This window comes from Ranitomeya imitator, chromosome 9 (assembly GCF_032444005.1).
Source record: "Ranitomeya imitator isolate aRanImi1 chromosome 9, aRanImi1.pri, whole genome shotgun sequence".
Taxonomy (NCBI): domain Eukaryota; kingdom Metazoa; phylum Chordata; class Amphibia; order Anura; family Dendrobatidae; genus Ranitomeya; species Ranitomeya imitator.
In genome coordinates, this window is record NC_091290.1 from 29,263,816 (window position 1) to 29,285,489 (window position 21,674).

The following is a 21,674-nucleotide window of genomic DNA, read 5'->3' on the forward strand; positions in this document are numbered from 1 at the left end:
CAGCAGGAGAGAATCATCCTACATTCTTGTCAGTAAGAATCAGTATACTAAGTTTCTTTCTGAACTTGAAGTGTTCTTTTCTATGTCAAACGGCATGATGGAGGAATGACATTTTGCAAACTAAATTACACAGAGAGAGATGATATTCAGACCATTACCATGTGGTGGCAGCAGAAAAGGTTTCACACATACACTAAATTAAAGTGGACCTATAACTTGCCACTATTTTTTTTTATACCTGGTGTAAATGCCGTTGTTCTCCTGAATCCGGCATTGTTTTCATTTTGTTCCTATGACTCTCCGTTCCCAAGATATGGCCCTATTTACATCTAGTCATTTTTCTAAGTGGGTGTGGTTTTGAAAACCACACCCACAGATTAGAGGTGAGGACCACGCCCACTTAGTTAACCAGAGTATAATTACACACAATAAAAAAGGGACCATATCTCAAGAACGGAGAGGCGCAGGAACAAAAGAACAACAACACTGGATTCAGGAGAACAGCGGCAATTAGACGTGGTAAAAAAAATTACATATTTATGGCACGTGATGATCCCCTTTAAGGGCAACAGTACAGGTGACAAATACAGCTCTAAAGTATTTCTTTAGGGTTATGGAAGCATCAAGCTAAAGAATAAGTAGCGGTGGTCATGATAGGAGCAGTTACTATGTGGTATCAAGCTGGAAGTAGGACAGCATCATTAGCACACTGCAAGCATGAAGAAAGAAGACAGCAATTTTCTTCCAACCAAGGAGATGGCAGAAATAACAATGCTGATCGATAACTTTGAAATTTACAGGATTTAATGGTCAACGAACATGTTACTAACAAGTAAAATGCCATTACACCGGGAATATTAGATTGAGGCATGTGTACTACAAAGCAGCCATTTTTGGGAAAGATTAATTGCAGTACATGTACCAGATCCATTAATGACACAGACCAAGAAGGTGAGCCAAAGCGATAAACAATAAATTGTGGCTGTAGAGCAGCTACTAGTTACGTGCACTATGTAACGCAAGCAAGACGCAGAAAACAGAAGGCTCCATGGGGTGGACGAAAGAGAAAATTGTGGGAAGCATGAAAGCTGGACTTGTTATTGGTGTTTCAGCAATGATGGACACTCTGCAGTTATATGATGGATGTGGGCACAATTATGGGAAAATCATCCAAATATTAGAAGCTTTTATATCAAACGTATCAATGATTTCTATTAGAATTCCAATAGATTCTGCAAAAGGGACATCTGTTATGTTTTTTCTCCAGCTTTTTTTTTTATTCAAGAGTTATAAAACCAATTACACTTGTCACCTTACGGATAGGTATAAATGATAGGCATCCTTAGGGCTCATTCACACCTCCGGTTTTTTCGTACGAGTGCTACCCGTGGTTCTCACACATAGCACTCATACCTATGATATTCTATGGGGTTGCGCACACGTCTGATTTTTTTTTTTTTAGCGACTGAGTGGTCTGCAGAAAACATCAGAAACATGTCCGATTTGGATCTGAGCGTTGGATCAAAATCAACAATGCAAGTTTACGAGTCCTTGAAAAAAATCAGAACGCATTCGGATGGCATCCAAGTGCTGTCCAAATTGTAAAGGACTGTCAGGAAGTAGAATGGGGAGAAACTTTTTTTTTTTCTCTCCAGTAACTGGATCCTTCACCAGGTTTTATAATACAAACTGCAAATTAGGTAGACCTGATGAGGCTGGTGAATTTACTTTAAAAATGAATGTCTGTATAATTGTTGTTTTTTTTTTCTTGTTTTTTTAATTTTCCCATGATATTAAAATGAGTCCATTTCTATCAAAATTTTCAACAAGGATTACACAGCGGTTCTGACATGGATTTTTCAACACAAATATTCCAGCCTCATCTGGTCTAAAAGATAAATATATAAAAGGATGTAGTCTGCATTGTGAAATATGGTTACAGATCAGCTTTAAAGGCTTTGTCTCATTTCATTCTTCAGGAGTGCGCCGCTCCCCTGCCTCCAGACTTCCTACTTGCCAAGGGGCGGTGTACTGATTGATTGCCAGTTCAGACTGTGCCCTCTCCGATGCTGGAAGCAGAGCCGTATAGCGGGAGCCCAGTGCCATTGGAATTACATCTTTATGGCTATTATGTCGATTCCTTATTTTAAAGTGTAATACATCTTAGTTTAGATATTTCTGGCACTATTGTAAGACAAGACAACAAAATATAGAGTGAAATGATATTAAAGGGAACCTGTCACCCCCAAAATCGATGGTGAGGTAAGCCCACCAGCATCGGCGGCTTATATACAGCATTCTGTAATGCTGTAGATAAGCCCCCGATGTAACCTGAAAGAGGAGAAAAAGACATCAGATTATACTCACCCAGGGGCGGTCCCGCTGCGGTTTGGTCAAATGGGTGTCTCAGGTCCGCTCCGGGGCCTCCCATCTTCATTCCATGACGTCCTCTTCTGGTCTTCACACCGCGACTCCGGCGCAGGCGTACTTTCTCTGTCCTGTTGAGGGCAGAGCAAAGTACTGCAGTGCGCAGGCGCCGGGCCTCTCTGACCTTTCCAGCGCCTGCGCACTGCAGTACTTTCCTCTGCCCTCAACAGGGCAGACAAAGTACGCCTGCGCCGGAGTCGCCCCTGGGTGAGTATAATCTAACGTCTTTTTCTCCTCTTTCAGGTAACATCGGTGGCTTATCTACAGCATTCCAGAATGCTGTAGATAAGCCCCTGATGATGCTGAGCTTACCTCACCATCGATTTTGGGGGTGACAGGTTCCCTTTATAGTGTTGACCATGAATTTGAGCTACAATGTATTTTGATGACAACTTTTCCACCATTTTTAAGTGTTTTTCTTCTCTTCTCCTGCTCTAGGGGATAACTGCAGAGTGCCATCACAGGTACGTGTATTGCCCAGTGCTTCGTTGAATTTCATCCTCCCCATAGAACATCACTCTCCCTCCTTCTTCGGAGGAGCTCAGAATTAACCACAACCCATGCACTGTCTCCTCCTCTTCTCGGTCACAGACTGTCACCTACCTCCCCTACTTGCCCTGCGCTCTGGCTCAGTCTCTTCTTTTCTTTGCTCCACTGTTGTCCAAGGGTTTGAGGAGGTGATATGGGAAGTGCGCACTCTGACAACAGGTGAGTTTTGCTTTCCTCAGCCCCTGGTGAACTATTATCTATAGAATAGGTCTCACTGGGGGCAAAAGTAGGGTGAAACTCCTGGTTTAAAGATTCTATATCTTTTCTAGAAAGTTCATTATTGTCCTCCACCACATTCTCGATGTCTTGACCTCCCAGGTCTACCTGTTTCTGACCTTTCACTTTTATTTCCTGTGGGAAATCATATTCTTGCAAGGTTTTTGCAAGGTTCTGTATAAAATCTTTAGAAGATGATGAAATTTCTACCACCTTCTCAGTTCTAAAATGTTGGGTCTCTTGTGATACGGGTTCCTTGAAGGCTTCTCGTGATACATCGTCATTGAATGTCCTATCTTCTGATGTAGCTGTACTCCCTTGTACTTTTTCGGTTTTCTCTAAATCCTTAATATCTAATTCGACATTACCTGATCTAAGTGAGGACGTTTGTTCATCAACCTCAAAACCAAACTGTTCCACGGATATTTTATTTTTGGCATTGGTTATTTCCAGTACTTTGTGTTGCATCACGGCTGAAGTGTCTTGAACACTTGTTGATACTTCTTCCTTTTTGCCTTCAGTAGACACTTCCTCTAGGACAGTTCCTTCTTCTCCCTTCATATCTAATGGCAGTTCAGAAGTCTTAATAATGTTCTCTTTGGTCTTCGTTGTCGCTTCCTCATTTACTTTCTTTTCTGCTTCGAGTTCTTTAAAAGATGAGTTCTGCACAGATATTATTCCTTGTTCTACAGTGTTCGCAGTATTTATCCTGCTTTCTATAGTTGTTTTTTTAATCTGTTCTTCTAAGCTATTCTCAGTATCCTGTAGCTTTCCATCATGTGCCACCACAAATACACTGTCATCTATCCCATCTCTTACCTCTATATTTCCATCTTTACTTTCCTGCTGCCCACGTTTCTCGTCATCACTCTTGTTTTTAATTCCTCTGTCATGTTCTCCAGCTTCATGGAGGTTGTGTGTTCCAAGCAAACATTGTTCCATTTCATTTTCTACCGTATAGTTTTCATCCATTGCCAATTCACTATTAGCTGTCTCCTTAGGTAGCTCCTCATTTGCCCAGAACCATGTTTCTTCAGCTTCATCGTCTTGGCTCTGTGGACTTTCAATTATGACTGGCTCCACTTTTAGGCTCCCATCTATGGAAAAGCCAGTTTTTAAATCTTCCTGATCATCTATCTCTTTTGCTTTGTCTTCTAATGTCTTTATTATTTCGATACCTGTATTACGACCCTCGTATTTTTGATTCATGCGATTCACATTAGTTGCTGCTTCCACCACCAGTCTAATATCTGTCCTAAAGCATGGCTCTTTCTCTTGATCTAATTCTTGCATAACTAAACCTGTTTTCTCAATCTTAGTTGTCCCAAGATCCACCACTTCCATATTCAGGCTTCCATCTATCAAAGAGCTAGTATTTAAATCTTCTCGATCAGGTACCTCTATTAATCCATTGGCTTCCTCAATTAATCTTTCTGATGTAAGGATACCTTTATTATAAATCTTATCTTTTATATCCATAGTCTCCTTTTTTGATGGAGCTTCCACTGCCAAACTAGTATTTTCCCAAATACATGAATCATCATTTTTCTTATCCAGTACTTGCTCATCTATGTCTGTTTTCTCAATTATGGTTGCCCCAAGGTAGACCTCTTCTATATTTAAATTCCGATCTACCAAAAGGCAAGTATTTAAATCTTCTTGGCCGAGTACCTCTTTTGATGTATCCATTCCTTCTTCCAATTTCTCTATTCCCCATATGCTTGTGGTAGGAACCTCATCTTTTCTATCCACGGTTTCCTCATTTGTCAATGCTAAAAACTCCAGCCTATCGTTTGGCTGAAGACACGAATATTCCTGCTTCTCTTGAGCTACAACTTCCTCTGAAAAATCTGTTTTTCCAATCTCGGTTGTCCCCAGGTATATTTCCTCTACATTTAGACTCTCATCTATCAAAAGGCAAGTACTCAAATTTTCTTGATCAGGGAGCTCATTTGATGTATCTGTTTCATCTTCTAATTTCTCTATTCCCCAAATACTTGTATTTTGAACATCATCTTTTTGGACCATTCTCTCGTTTGATGCTTTCAAATCTTGGCTATTGTTTGTCCAAAAGAATGAATCCTTCTCTTTCTCACGATCAAATACTTGTTTAACTATGTCTGTTGGCTCATTCTTGGTTGTCCCAAGGTATACCTCCTCCACATTTAGACTTCCATCTATCAAAAGGTAAGTATTTAAATCTTCTTGATATGCAACATCTTTTGATCCACTTGCTTCCTCTTCAGTGTTATAAAACTCATTGCCTTGATTCACAGCCCTCACTTCTGTTGCTTCTTCTACATCTGACCTAATCTTTGTCCAAGACCATGGATCTTTCTTCTTCTTTTCATCCAACACTTTCTCAACGCAGTCCATTTTCTCAATCTTCACTGCCCTGAGATTTAACTCTTCTTCGTTAACTTTTATATCTGTCTCTTTACCAGTTCTATCTCCATGTGTTGGTACACTACTGCTTGTCAAAAGACATTTCTCCAACAAATTATCATGACCTTCTGCCTCCGTATATCCTTCTCCCTCTCTGGGAAGATTAATTATTTCTATATCCAAGCTATCTTCTTGACTTATTGACTTTCTGGCACTGGATGCTTCTTCGTCTAACCATCCACATGACTGAATATACAACTCTTTCCTGCTTATTAGATTTACTACTTCTTCAGATCTACTGATGTTCTCAAGTAGTTGCTGATTTTCCTTTTCATCTTTAAGTGTTTCCTCTTCAAGTCTCTCATTAGTCAACATATGTGTTTCTCTAACTTTATTTTGATCATTTGCTGATCTTACTTCCAAAGTATCATCTGGATACTGATGTTTCTCAGACATCAGAATTTCTTCTGATGGATTTCGAATTTGTTCACATGTAATTCTGTCAACATTAAGTTCTTGGGCTATTTCCATTTCACTAACTTCATTTTCCTCTAAAATAAAGTCCCCTTGAATACCTACTTCTTCCGGATCTAGTTTCTTAGCATTGACTGCCATTTCAGGTGACTCCATTATTATCACATACTGTGATTTAGTGATCAAATCTTGTTCCTTCTCTTGTGGTCCACTTTCTACCACATCTATAGTGAACTTCTCTGCTGTCTTTTTATCAAATGTTTGTATACCCTCAGACTCACCCACAATTTCATATTCAGCCCTATGCATCGTGTCCTCTGTTTTATCTGTGCCGTCCTGATTGTCCCAACCTATTTCCCTTTGTGTACACTGTATTAAGCAATGTGTAATATAACTGCCCGGTCCTATTTCTCCTGTTGTCACTGTCATGTCCTGCAGAGCTTTGTCTTTATCAGTCACTTGATACAGTCTCTCATCTAGTTGTGTTATTTTTTCCTCCACCATTTCAGGTTCACTCACTCTATTTTCAATTCTGTTCGTAGACTCTTTGATCCGTGTCTCCTTCTCAAAGTCCATGATAGTCACAGCCCCATTTTGCCTTTTCTCGTTATTTTCTTGGACTTGGTCCTTATTGTATTTTTGCACTGGCATGTCACGCATTGTTTTCTCTGCTAGAGTAACTGGCTGTTGTGTGCTCAGTTGGTCACCTAAAGTATCTTGCGTATGCTTAGTCTCATCTACTGTACCATGCGTATTCTCTGTCTCACCTAAAGTATCTTGCGTATGCTTAGTCTCATCTACAGTACCTTGTGTATGCTCTGTCTCACCTAAAGTATCTTGCACATGCTCTATCTCACTTAAAGTATCTTGCACATGCTCCATCTCACCTAAAGTATCTTGCACATGCTCTATCTCACTTAAAGTATCTGGCGTATGCTTAGTCTCATCTAGAGTATCTTGTGTATTCTCTGTCTCACCTAGAGTATCTTGCGTATGCTCCATCTCACCTAAAGTATCTGGCGTATGCTTAGTCTCATCTAGAGTATCTTGCGTATTCTCCGTCTCACCTAAAGTATCTTGCGTATGCTTAGTCTCATCTAAAGTATCTTGCGTATGCTCCATCTCACCTAAAGTATCTTGCATATGCTCCGTCTCACTGAAAGTATCTTGCGTATATTTAGTCTCAACTAAAGTATCTTGCTTATGCTTAGTCTCATCTAAAGTAGCTTGCGAATGCTCAGTATCACTTACAGTATCTTGCGTATGCTCAATCTCACCTAAAGTATCTTGCGTATGCTCAATCTCAGAAACTACGAGTGAAACGACTTCTTTTTCAAACTCGCTACCATCTATTCTCTCCTGATCGTCTTGTAAATTTTCTAAAATAGTGTTATTTATATTATTGTCTTTTTGTACATCTGTGTCACCCTCTCTTGTGTCTTGCAGACTTGTATCCACAGTACAGAATGTGTCTTCCGGTACTGAGTCTTTAACGTACATCGTACCCTTCAGTATCTCTCCTACCGACAGCATGCTTTCATGCTCACTGACCATCACTTCTCTTTCTTTGACAGTTTCATGTATTTTTTCCAAAAACTCAGCCTTAGTTTCTTGCCCTCTGTGGACTACGGCCTCTGGGGAGTCACTAATTTTCCTTTCATCCTTTGTTGTCTGTAATACAAACTGGTTTTCGAGATTTCCCTCCCTTTCTTCTCCTTCCTGTATATTTATCTCCTCTACGCCATCCCTCTCCACCAATCTATGTTCCCTTAGATCTCCTAGTCCTTGGTCATCATTACTGCTTCCCTGATCTTTTTTGTATGTCTCATCTTGCACATTTTCTAGCATCTGATTTATGTTACTATCTGAACTTGGAAAGTTCTCAGCTCCAGCAGTTGCTGGTTGTGTTAATGCGCCTCGGTCTACTACTGTCGCAAGATCTTCTCTATAAGCGTTTTGTGCATTTGCTTTCGGGGACTTCTGCCCATCACCTATCGCTTTTGCGCTAACCCCTGACGTCATTCTTACATCCTTTTCTGCAGACCTGACTTTAATCTCTAGAATCTCGGATGTTTTATCTGGGGTCTTTTCTGCATAAAGTATTTTTTCGGGAAATGTTACATCTTGGCTAACAGATGTTCTTTGTGGCAGATAAGAAAACGGAGCAGGTTCTGGAGCTATTTCTACCGGTTTGTTTGCGACTTGTTCTCTCTCCACTTTTGCTCTCTTTGGGATACTTGGCATTGGAGGTATCTTGACCTCTGTGTCATCTCCTGTGACTATTATTGTGTGACCTCTTTTCTTTATTGCTGCGTCCTCAGGATGGACTGAAGGCTCTGACACCATCTCTTCCAAGCTCTCCCTAGCCTCCCTACACCCATCCCTAGGGGCTGACTCTGGCTGTTCCATGGCTCTGGCGCTGAGAAGCGGCTTATTGTCAGGGGTGACTTCTCGGATCTTCCATACCTCGTTGAGCCTAAGGGTATAAAAAAAAGGAAATGTAGGGAATAAGCAGTGAAGTGTTTAAAATGTATAATAGTATGTATTATATATTTGTTTTCCTATATCATTATTAGTTTTTTTGTATTTCTAATAATATTTAACAATATGTCACTTTTTAAGAAATACCCAGATACACAACTGCAATAAAATCCATTGCAATACCTTTTGTTTTATCCAAGAAAAGCAAGTCAAGTTTAAAAGTGTTTTCCAGAACCTCAATGTTGACTTCCGGTCCCTTGAAGGGGCCCAGTGCTCAATGATTAGTAGGTACAGTGCCACTTGTTTCATAGTGGCAGTTGTTGGTATTGCAGCTACTTGCTGCTCATTCCCATTCAAGTGAATGGAATTGAGCTGCAATACCAAGAATGGCCACTGCAAAATGGACAGCGCTATGTCTATACTGCATATATACACTATATATGCATATATACAGTGGGGCAAAAAAGTATTTAATCAGTCAGCAATAGTGCAAGTTCCACCACTTAAAAAGACGAGAGGCGTCTGTAATTTACATCATAGGTAGACCTCAACTATGGGAGACAAACTGAGAAAAAAAAATCCAGAAAATCACATTGTCTGTTTTTTTATCATTTTTTTTTTGCATATTATGGTGGAAAATAAGTATTTGGTCAGAAACAAACAAACAATCAAGATTTCTGGCTCTCACAGACCTGTAACTTCTTTTTTAAGAGTCTCCTCTTTCCTCCACTCATTACCTGTAGTAATGGCACCTGTTTAAACTTGTTATCAGTATAAAAAGACACCTGTGCACACCCTCAAACAGTCTGACTCCAAACTCCACTATGGTGAAGACCAAAGAGCTGTCAAAGGACACCAGAAACAAAATTGTAGCCCCGCACCAGGCTGGGAAGACTGAATCTGCAATAGCTAACCAGCTTGGAGTGAAGAAATCAACAGTGGGAGCAATAATTAGAAAATGGAAGACATACAAGACCACTGATAATCTCCCTCGATCTGGGGCTCCACGCAAAATCCCACCCCGTGGGGTCAGAATGATCACAAGAACGGTGAGCAAAAATCCCAGAACCACGCGGGGGGACCTAGTGAATGAACTGCAGAGAGCTGGGACCAATGTAACAAGGCCTACCATAAGTAACACACTACGCCACCATGGACTCAGATCCTGCAGTGCCAGACGTGTTTCACTGCTTAAGCCAGTACATGTCCAGGCCCGTCTGAAGTTTGCTAGAGATCATTTGGATGATCCAGAGGAGTTTTGGGAGAATGTCCTATGGTCTGATGAAACCAAACTGGAACTGTTTGGTAGAAACACAACTTGTCGTGTTTGGAGGAAAAAGAATACTGAGTTGCATCCATCAAACACCATACCTACTGTAAAGCATGGTGGTGGAAACATCATGCTTTGGGGCTGTTTCTCTGCAAAAGGGCCAGGACGACTGATCCGGGTACATGAAAGAATGAATGGGGCCATGTATCGTGAGATTTTGAGTGCAAACCTCCTTCCATCAGCAAGGGCATTGAAGATGAAACGTGGCTGGGTCTTTCAACATGACAATGATCCAAAGCACACCGCCAGGGCAACGAAGGAGTGGCTTCGTAAGAAGCATTTCAAGGTCCTGGAGTGGCCTAGCCAGTCTCCAGATCTCAACCCTATAGAAAACCTTTGGAGGGAGTTGAAAGTCCGTGTTGCCAAGCGAAAAGCCAAAAACATCACTGCTCTAGAGGAGATCTGCATGGAGGAATGGGCCAACATACCAACAACAGTGTGTGGCAACCTTGTGAAGACTTACAGAAAACGTTTGACCTCTGTCATTGCCAACAAAGGATATATTACAAAGTATTGAGATGAAATTTTGTTTCTGACCAAATACTTATTTTCCACCATAATATGCAAATAAAATGTTTAAAAAACAGACAATGTGATTTTCTGGATTTTTTTTTCTCAGTTTGTCTCCCATAGTTGAGGTCTACCTATGATGTAAATTACAGACGCCTCTCATCTTTTTAAGTGGTGGAACTTGCACTATTGCGGACTGACTAAATACTTTTATGCCCCACTGTATATATATATATATATATATATATATATATATACAATGCCTACAAGTAGTATTCAACCCCCTGCAGATTTAGCAGGTTTAATAAGATGCAAATAAGTTACAGCCTTCAAACTTCAAACAAGAGCAGGATTTATTAACAGATGCATAAATCTTACAAACCAAAAAGTTTTGTTGCTCAGTTAAATTTTTATAAATTTTAAACATAAAAGTGTGGGTCAATTATTATTCAACCCCTAGGTTTAATATTTTGTGGAATAACCTTTGTTTGCAATTACAGCTAATAATCGTCTTTTATAAGACCTGATCAGGCCGGCACAGGTCTCTGGAGTTATCTTGGCCCACTCCTCCATGCAGATCTTCTCCAAGTTATCTAGGTTCTTTGGGTGTCTCATGTGGACTTTAATCTTGAGCTCCTTCCATAAGTTTTCAATTGGGTTAAGGTCAGGAGACTGACTAGGCCACTGCAACACCTTGATTTTTTGCCTCTTGAACTAGGCCTTGGTTTTCTTGGCTGTGTGCTTTGGGTCGTTGTCTTGTTGGAAGATGAAATGACGACCCATCTTAAGATCCTTGATGGAGGAGCGGAGGTTCTTGGTCAAAATCTCCAGGTAGGCCGTGCTATCCATCTTCCCATCGATGCGGACCAGATGGCCAGGCTCCTTGGCTGAGAAACAGCCCCACAGCATGATGCTGCCACCACCATGCTTGACTGTAGGGATGGTAGTCTTGGGGTCGTATGCAGTGCCATCCAGTTTCCAAATGTCACGTGTGTGGTTGGCACCAAAGACCTCGATCTTGGTCTCATCAGACCAGAGAACCTTGAACCAGTCAGTCTCAGAGTCCTCCAAGTGATCATGAGCAAACTGTAGATGAGCCTTGACATGACGCTTTGAAAGTAAAGGTACCTTACGGGCTCGTCTGGAACGGAGACCATTGCGGTGGAGTACGTTACTTATGGTATTGACTGAAACCAATGTCCCCACTGCCATGAGATCTTCCCGGAGCTCCTTCCTTGTTGTCCTTGGGTTAGCCTTGACTCTTCGGACAAGCCTGGCCTCGGCACGGGAGGAAACTTTCAAAGGCTGTCCAGGCCATGGAAGGCTAACAGTAGTTCCATAAGCCTTCCACTTCCGGATGATGCTCCCAACAGTGGAGACAGGTAGGCCCAACTCCTTGGAAAGGGTTTTGTACCCCTTGCCAGCCTTGTGACCCTCCACGATCTTGTCTCTGATGGCCTTGGAATGCTCCTTTGTCTTTCCCATGTTGACCATGTATGAGTGCTGTTCACAAGTTTGGGGAGGATCTTAAATAGTCAGAAAAGGCTGGAAAAAGAGATAATTAATCCAAACATGTGAAGCTCATTGTTCTTTGTGCCTGAACTACTTCTTAATACTTTAGGGGAACCAAACAGAATTCTGGTGGGTTGAGGGGTTGAATAATAAATGACCCTCTGAAAAGACTTTTCACAATTTAAAAAAAAAATAAACAAAGAAATAACATTCTTTTTTGCTGCAGTGCATTTCACACTTCCAGGCTGATCTACAGTCCAAATGTCACAATGCCAAGTTAATTCCAAATGTGTAAACCTGCTAAATCTGCAGGGGGTTGAATACTACTTGTAGGCACTGTATATATATATATATATATATATATATATATATACACTGTATACTGCACTTATGAACATCAAAGTTTGGGGGTAGTGTAGAGTCAACTAAGGTGTATTTGTGCACCAGATTAAAAAGCTAGGGTGTAGACTAATCCATGAAGAGTAAATGCAAAGAGATTCTTCATATGCTTTTTCATGCAACCTCTGAGCTACCTGAAGGTGTAATAGTTCATCCATAGATTTCATATGAGGCAGATAGAGATTGGTAAAAATCAAATTTGTTACAAATTTACCAAAATATTTTGAATTTGCCAGAATACAAAATTTTCAGGATTAAATTCTCACTAACTCAGCAATATAATGGAGAAAAATATCAATGTTGCTGAATTCTTGTAAGGTCCAAGAAGTAGTTAAAATGTAAAGAAAAAAAACACTTGATCCTCGCCTGACTCCCTACATCACCTCTGCCACCACCATATCTCCTCGGTCCTCCACAATGGTCACTTCAGTTCTTCCAATACCGAGGTCTACGCGATCAAATGGGAGCAATACACGTTGCTCCCTACTTGACCATGTTGGCCTCAGGCTCAGCGATGGAAAAACTGAAGAGACCTCTATGCGAAGGACCGGTGGCAGAGGTGACAGCCTAGGACAAGTGAGTATTTTTCTCTGTTTATTACTCTTTGGGACCCGGAGAGACTTCAGAGAACCATAAACACCTTTTCTCGACAATCGGGGCTCTTTCGATTAGGACCAACTCGAATCTGCTGAATTCGAATGAAGCCCAAATCGAATTTTGGGAATTTTTCTTATCTATACAAGCAGAGTTTATTAAGTATTTTGTAAGAAACTTGCAAAAATATTTAAAAAAATGGCTATTGGATGCCATATTCATAAGTTGGTTGGCCACACAACAGCCCCAGTTAGTAAAAACAAGCGGGTATTCCCATCATAGCCATTCATGGTAGAGATGGAACACCTGTCGATATTTGGCATCTCAAGGTGGTAGAGATTACAGAACTGAATGGTTGTTACATCTCTTACTGACCTCTGGTCTTGGCTTGGGACTGCAGTCATCCTTGCCTCGGATTCCAGAGATCTTCTAGACAAGCGCTTGGCCCTTTCATTGCTGTGGTGGCCATGTTTGTCATCAGTTACAAGTTTAGCGCTTTCTTTCTTGGCTGTAGGGAGAGAACTCTTATCAGATTTCACTTTCTTATTTATTCTTGGATAAAATGGTGGCACAGGAGGAGGACTAGTAAGAGAAGGCTTGGAAGTATCACGGAGAGAAGGAGTTTTCTCTGAAAGAAGGAAAAGGCAAAAGATAGAAAGTGAGAGAAAAGTTAGGAATGAGATGTAGAAGTAAACTAGATCCAAGGAGACCTACTTGTAGAAAGAGACGTTTCATCGTCTTCCTCAGCAAGAGTGCTGAGCTCCCGCAACGGCTCTATAAAAAGTCACCGACAATTAGTTGCGTAAAACACGACACATGAGGAGAAGATTGTAGGCTACGAGAAAACAAGGTTTACCTGACAAGTAGTCAGACAAAATGTTTTTAAGGTAACCTGAAGTAAGGAGAGAAAGAGTATAACAAAGAGTGGAGAACAAGAAGGAAAAACACAATGGAGCCATTACGAGTAGAGCTGGTGTGAATTCGGTCCATGGCCAGGTCAGTCATTTGTGACCACCGGACAGGAGCCTTGAGAATTTCCACTATTTTTTTTTTTGATTAACCAGCCCTTGTCTTGTTAGCTAATCAAAAAAGGAGCCATCGATGGCCAAGGGAAAAAATAGTGGTTCTCAGGCCTTCCCATCCGGCGCTCACAGATTACCGAGATGGCCGATGGATGGGATCCTGTGAATCGATTCGCACCAACTCTAATAATAACTAATGTAAAGCCAAATAATGATATAAATAACGACACTGCACACAATGAGAATGTCTGAGATGTATATATAAACCTCACTAAATTTTAGAATATTCTGCGTCATTTATGATGGAGATATCTGAGTGTTGGGGATATCGGGCCGTTGCAGGAAACACATCAGTGTGATAACTGATAACATAAAAAATTCTAACTGCAAATCCATGTTTCTCATGACTTCAACCGTCAGATTTTTATGTTCTCTATTTATAGGGGTTGTCCAGTCTTTATCCTATAATCGGAATAAGTTGTTAATATTAGATTGGGGGGTCCACCAATTGTCACCCCCTCCAATCAGCTGTTTAAAGATTGTTCATAATTTCCTATCTATAATTTTTTTTAGTGTTCCTTCAAGATATTGTACCATTTTTCAAAGGAAGAGATTCGAAAATTTGCAGCAATATGACTGCTAATGAAATATGGCTCTGGCAATTAGCTGTTATCGTGCCCCACTGCCATAACAATGCATACAGCTGAGAATGCAGATGTTTGGACCCCCACCAATCCAATCTTATTGGACTATGCTAAGGATAAGGCCAGCTTCTGTGTAGCACCGCAACTTCCAGACTCGTTGTGGGTCTCTTGACGTGAACGCAACAGCCTCATGGACCAGTCTGGAAACCTTGGTCAATACATGGACAGTAAAATGTGTTAAGCCAGCACTAGCCATCAATCTGAAAAGGCTGCGTAGCCACTGTAATCTGAAATGGTTTTGTAGTGTTGTGTACAGATGAAGGTGTCTAAAGAAGGTTATACACGTGAGATAAAACCTAGAGGAGGTGCAACCTCATCCAAACCCTGGTGTCTGAGGAGCCCAAATCTTGTTGTATGAAAACACCAGCATCAAAAATGGAGCACAGTATGTGGGCTGTACCTTACAGATTGTGCATTGGGGTCCAGGAGCTTTAACGGGACCTAGCACTTGCATGAATATGTTATTTTCTTACCTGGTGTAAGTGAAGCCGTTCTTCTGAATCCGGCGATGTTTTTCTTTTGTTTCTACGTCTTTCCATTCCTGAAATTTGGCCTCGTCTGCCCTGTATGAAAATCTAGTCTTGTAAGCCAACTGGGCATGGTCCTCAAGAAATCGAAGAGTTGATGACCATACCCCACTTGGCTAAATTTACACACAGGGAAGAAGGGGCCATATCTCAGGAATGGAGAGGCGCAGGAACAAAAAAAAACAACAACGCCGGATTCAGGAGAACAGCGGCATTTACGCCGGTAAAAAAAAATTACATATATTTAACGAGTGACAAGTCCATTTTAAGGTAAGCCTCTGAGCTAAAAACACCAATCTCTTCAGGACCAGTAAACTATGGTGTATTATTGGGGCCTACTGGTTCTCCCCCGAGAAAGATGTTAGGGAAAAGATGGATTAAATGTCAAGATGCCCAATGAGTCTGTTGGTGGTAGGTCTCCTCTAACTTCTGATATCAATGTGCATGTCCTACATGTCTATGTTAGAATTGGGAGAAAGGCCATTTAGTGTTCAAAGCCAACTTAATACATCTACTAACATATTAAAGGGATTGTTCATTTTCAGAAAAGTGGACCCCCAAACTCTTTAAATTATCTAAAATAAGAAACATAGAAGGTACTCACCTTCCCTGGATCCAGCGATGGCTCCTTGCTACTGCTCCAGTCTCGGTAGTGACGTCAAGTCAACACTGTCCATCACTGTCCCAAGGTAAAGGAGCTAGCTGCCAAGCTCAATGATTGGCTACAACGGTGATGCGCGCTGATGATGTGTTGTCACCACTGCAGCCAAAACTCTAAAACCAAAGCCGTGGCGGGGAGGTGGCGCTGGTCCTACGTCCCATGTAAGACCACTCATATAGAAACCCAGGAATCATCTACAAAACTGGTTATAATGACAGCCCAAAAAGACGGGACAAAGCTACTGGTTTGGGCTTTAGCGTCCCAAAAGTGGACATCTCTAAATGTAGGGTCGATGTATCACATTATTTTCTAATTAAAAATATTAATGTAATGTCTGGAGAGTAAAATTTGAGGAAAACATGGAAGAGATAGAAAAACAAAGGGATCTGAATCCAAATGTCACCTCGAGGCGCTGAACCCACAGAACTGCGATTCTGTCTCTGCAATTTGTCCTCCTCTTCCTCGTCATTGAAGTCATCAAGGTCTGCGATGTCTGATGGCTTCAGACTCAAGAGACTGGCAATACTCTGCATGTCATCATCCCTGGGGTGCAGCCAAAAAGACAATTACTCCATGACGGAACATTACTTGTTAAATGGTGGCTGAATGTTAAGTAAGGCCACAAGTCGACATTCACTGTCTATAGAACGGCACCTCCTGATTATTCCACGGATTGTTCTACGGGCCTGGTCAGTGCTCGTATAGAGGCTACTGTCGGCACCACATCCTCTGTTACCTTTATTTTCTGCATGCGCTGGTAATAAAATATTCATAAAAGATCATTATATAAAATAAAGCTTTGTGTTCAATGGACCGTGAGGAAATCCCTATTGTATCGTTACTTTCTTATTGTACTGTTTTAACGCAGTTTGCTTCTAGTTCATATATGTATACTGTATTTATTACACTTATTAAAGTATCTCCGATACATACTGTAAGATGTACTGTGAGCAGTAGTATTGTTACGGTACTAGAATAAATCTCCTAAGCAGAAAGAAAAAATGAAAGCAATAATGTATATGTATATATATAATAAAAAAAAAAAAATATATATATATATATATATATATATATACACACACACACACACACATACATACACAGTATCTCATATGTGCTAGATTACATAACATCCTACGCTTTATGGCACGCGCTGCTGATGTATTATTCTCTCTGGGAGATGTAATTTTGGGACACTGAAACTAAAACATACTTTTTCCTACTTTGATTTCACAGTTTTAAGGGAATCTATCAGCAGTTTTTTTCTACCTCATCTGAGGGCAGCATAATGTAGGCAAAGAGACCCTGATTCCAGAAATGTATCACTTATACTGCTGGGTGCAAAAGTTCTGATACAATCAGAGTTTTTAGACTTAGCAATGTAGTAGAGCTTAAAAGCTGACACCACCCGCACATGCCTCTGTATGTACACTGTCTATTTACAATAGCCTCCAAAAAATGATAATGGCCCCCACATAGCCCTCCAAATATTATAATAGCCCCACATAGTCCTCCATATAGTATAGTGCACTTCACATAATCCTCCATATAGTATAATGAACTCTTTGTAGTCCTCCATATAGTATAATGCACACCCATAGTTCTCCTTATAATATAATGTACCCCATAGTCCTCCACACAACATAATGTACTCCCCATAGTCATCCAAATAATATAATGCACATTCCATAGTGCTCCATATACTACAATGAACTCCCTATAGTTCTCCATATAGTATAATGCACCCAATAGTCTTCGATATAGTGTAATGCACCCGATACTCCTCAATATAGTATAATGCACCCTCATAGTCCTCCATGTAGTATAATGCACCTCAATAGTCCTTCATATAGTTTAATGCATTCCCCATAGTCCTCTATATAGCATAATGCACTCCATAGTCCTCAATATAGTGTAATGCACCCCATTGTCCTCCATATAGTATAACACACTCCCCTTAGTCCTCCATATAGTATAATACATTTTACAGTCCCCCATATAGGATAATGCACTCCCCATAGTCCTTCATATAGAATAATGCACTCCCCATAGTCCTACATATAGTATAATCCATCTCATAGTGCTCCATACAGTTTTATTGCCATCACAATGTACTCACTAATTTAAAAAATAAAAATCACAATACTCCCATCTCCTCTTTGTTCCCCTGCTTCTCTGGTCCCTGTAGCGAGGGTTCCAAAGCACCGCACATATCAGCACAGCGGGCACCATATAGTGATGCCATCACGTCCACTGCGCTGAGATGTCAGTTGCTGAGGAAGAATGATGGAGGAGAGAGCGTCAGCTCACGCTCCTTCCTTCATCACTACTTTCAACTGTATCAGCATCCGGGATACCGATACAGTTGAACGTGCAATGATGGGTGGGAGGCCCTGTGCCAGTAGTAGCACTGGGCCCCATAGCAGTTGCGTGGCCTGCTGCCATTGACGGTATGCCACTGCTGATAGATTCCCTTTAACTGGGACAATTTCAATACAAAAAAATCTGAGTTTAGGGCTTCACAGTGTCACACCATTGCGGTAGCTTCTTAGCATTACCATGATTCTCATATTCGCCTTCCTCTCAAGCTGGATTACAACATTATCAGGAAAGGTTATGGTGATTATAGCGATTCTGCAGTGACGCCTTATCCACCATAGTTGAATCAACCCCACAAAAAAGTGCTGGTATGTTAGAAATGTGCATCTGACTCACGTAGCTTTGCCTTCTCGCAACAAAGTGCAGGTAATACTGACGGTGAGGGCGGCAGACACGACCTTTACAGACCGTGGTGTAAGTGGTAATCTCACTTCTCGAGGAGCAGAATTAATGGCTGCAAATTTACGTAGGTCAATCGGAGCCACGGCCAGGAGCTTTTTGTGTCCTCGAGATTCCTGACGGAAATAGAAAAATAGCATAATTAAAAGAAAAATGCCTGGAAAGGTTTCTTACCTCTCCACCTTTGAGATTTGTGTACAATGTCCTCCCTGCTGCTATCTCCCTTACTAGGGAGAAAGGTGGGAGACAGCAGAGAATCAGTAAGAATTAGGATTATAAGATCTGATGGATTTGTAATTAACTTATTTATCAGCACAGCTTCTATCCTGCCTGATTTCATCTTTATGTGCTTTCATCCCTATTCATACATTTTTCTCAGCCCTCCCCGAGACTGAAAATACTTTCTTCCCTCTCCAATTTTGAGATTTGTGTACAATTTTCCACCTGCTGTTATCTCTCTTACTAGGGAAAAAGGTGGAAGACAACAGCAAAGTGATAAGAATTAGAAGTATGAGATCTGATAGATTTATAATTAGCTTATTTGTCAGCACAGCATCTATCCTGCCCTTATTTCCTCTTTATGTGCTTTCTTATAGGAGTGTCTCTCCCAGTAACATAGGCTGCATGCGAAGTCTATTTGAATACAGAGTACTGCTTTTTTTTCATTAGTTTATATTTCAGCACAGCTTCTATACTGTCCGAATGTGCTTTCTTCCTTATTTGTACACTTTTTCTCTGCCCTCCCTGAGACTGAAATTACTTTCTTCCCTCTCCACTTTTGAAATTTGTGTACAATGTCCTCCCTGTTGTTTTCTCTCTTCCTATGGAGGAAGGTTGGAGACAGCAGAGAATCGGTAAGAGATCTGATGGATTTATAACATTTTTTGTCAAAGAATTCATCTAATAAACAATAAAAATAAATAATGTGCGAAGATGTACTTTAAAGTGATCTTTCCTTCTTAGCTATTCATGGGTGAAATGGTAATATCTGTCTTTATTCACTGATTAGAAGGGGCATTTTTTGAAAACACAGCATTTGAAAGCTGTTAATAAAAAAAAAAAAAGCGTGAGAAGGAAACGCTTCAACAGAAACACCTAATTGACAAACACCATTACCGAAATGTTAAGATAGTGACAACACAATGCAAGAACGGAATATCGCACTGAAGAGGTGTGAACATAAACAGAAGAGATATGTCAGCGCACAAGGGCGGCAGTGGCAGGGAATGATAATTATTGGCTTCTGCATCGTGCATCGCACATACAAAGATCACACACTCTTAACTGTCCAAAATCCGCTGGGACTGTCCCATTATAACAGTGGCACATTTTTTTTAAGCCAATCGTGTGAGTCCCAGCTGTCGGACACTCACCGATTTTCCCTGGATAGGTGATAACTTGATTTCACCAGATAACTTTCTTTCAGAATTGTTACATATGATCCCCTGGTGGTCTAGCTGTATGTACAGCAGTGACCGTGTGCAGGTTGTGATCCGAGCCGCAGGGAATCAGTTCACTCTAATTTTAAGTGTTACTCTTTGGCCACTTACAAGCGTCTGATACAAGAGCTGTAATAATAAGAGCTGTAATAATAAGAGCTGTAATAATAAGAGGAGTTCTGCACCTTACGTGTGATTAACCATACAGCGCCTCCATCGGGACTGTGCAGTGAAACGAGTTTACAAGGATCATTTCAGGATATCAATTCCTGGAATTTGATTATTTTATCCAGTAATTATGAGAATCCTCATCTGAATATTACTCTCTATAACATCATCTGAAGTGACTTCGTGATGTGGAAGCTGATGGCCACACACAAAACTCTTAGAGCTCATTCACACCGGATTTTCTCGTACAAGTGCTATCCTTGGTTTTCACGGATAACACTCGTACATACGTATTCTATGGGGCTGTGATTATTTCCTCAGGCTGAGTGGTCGGAGAAAAATATCGTCGACGTATCTGATTTTGATTCCAAGTGTCGGATCAAAATTGGCAATGCAACTCAAAGGGTCACAGAAAAAAAATCAGAGGATGACATCTGAGTGAGGTCCGATTTTTACCGTCTACCATAAAGATGGAGACATTTTTCTTTCTTCGTCACGTACGAGATAAGCTGATGCCACTAGGACCAAACTGTGTTCGGATTTTGATCAAAGTCTGATCAGAATACTCGGTCCGTTTTTCTCGTACATGAGAATACTGACGTCTGAATGAACCCTTGGACCAGGGGTGAGGAACCTTTTTTCTGCCAGGCACAATTTGGATATTTCTACCATCCTTCGGGGCCCATACAAAATTATCAACTTCAAAATCACCCTGATATATTTGCTCAAACATTTAACTAACTAATGTGATGGCCGGAGCTGCTTCTCTTTGCCGTGTATGATTTTAGTGGTATGGATGATGCTGCTACTCACAACGGCTTTTCCAGATTTGCATCAGTCAGGAGTGCAGGCGACTCTTTGCGATTAGAAGTTTTGTAAAAAATTTGTGGAAGTAAGTCATACCAAACATAGATATAAATTACACTGCAGGTCTAGTTATAGTGGGAAATCAATCACTGCTCAGGTTTCATTTATAGACCTTAAGCAGTGGGAGATTTGTCATATACACATCACATAGGAGATGCAGAGACTGCTGTATAGACACCACATAGGAGACACTGAGACTGTTGTATATACATCGTATAAGATACACCTGGTTTGTAGCATATACATCACACCGGAGACATCAGGGCTGGAACATATACACCACACAGATGACACCAGGATTGGAGTATAGACATGACGTAGGAGACTTTGGGGCTGGGGCATAGACATGACAGGAGACAACGGGGCTAACGTATACACATGACAGGAGACACCGGGGCTGGGGCATACACATGAAAGGATACTCAGGAGACGCTGGACTGGCACATATACATTGCTGGAGACACGGTGATGGTTGCAGAGTAATAAGAAATTAAAGGACCAGCAGCCGCCAAAACGCAGCTGTCGGCCAGAACACTTCAGTAGACGGGAATATGCCCAGTGGATGGAGAAAAGGCAAGACAAATCAGAAAAAAAATGGCACACAATGACATAACAAAAGAAAGAAAAAGGT

General features: G+C 40.9%; 1 protein-coding gene across 1 annotated transcript in view; it reads right to left on the reverse strand.

Moving 5' to 3' along the window:
- LOC138648570 (uro-adherence factor A-like) overlaps nt 1-21,674 on the reverse strand; it is a 92,221-nt gene that overhangs the window by 18,701 nt on the left and 51,846 nt on the right. The window contains exons 5-9 of the mRNA XM_069738349.1: nt 18,507-18,685; nt 16,195-16,334; nt 13,592-13,651; nt 13,253-13,385; nt 3,031-8,527 (exon numbers count right to left, since the gene is read on the reverse strand). Of these exons, the coding sequence (XP_069594450.1) occupies nt 3,031-8,527; nt 13,253-13,385; nt 13,592-13,651; nt 16,195-16,334; nt 18,507-18,685 (6,009 nt within the window). The remainder of the gene's footprint in view (nt 1-3,030; nt 8,528-13,252; nt 13,386-13,591; nt 13,652-16,194; nt 16,335-18,506; nt 18,686-21,674) is intronic.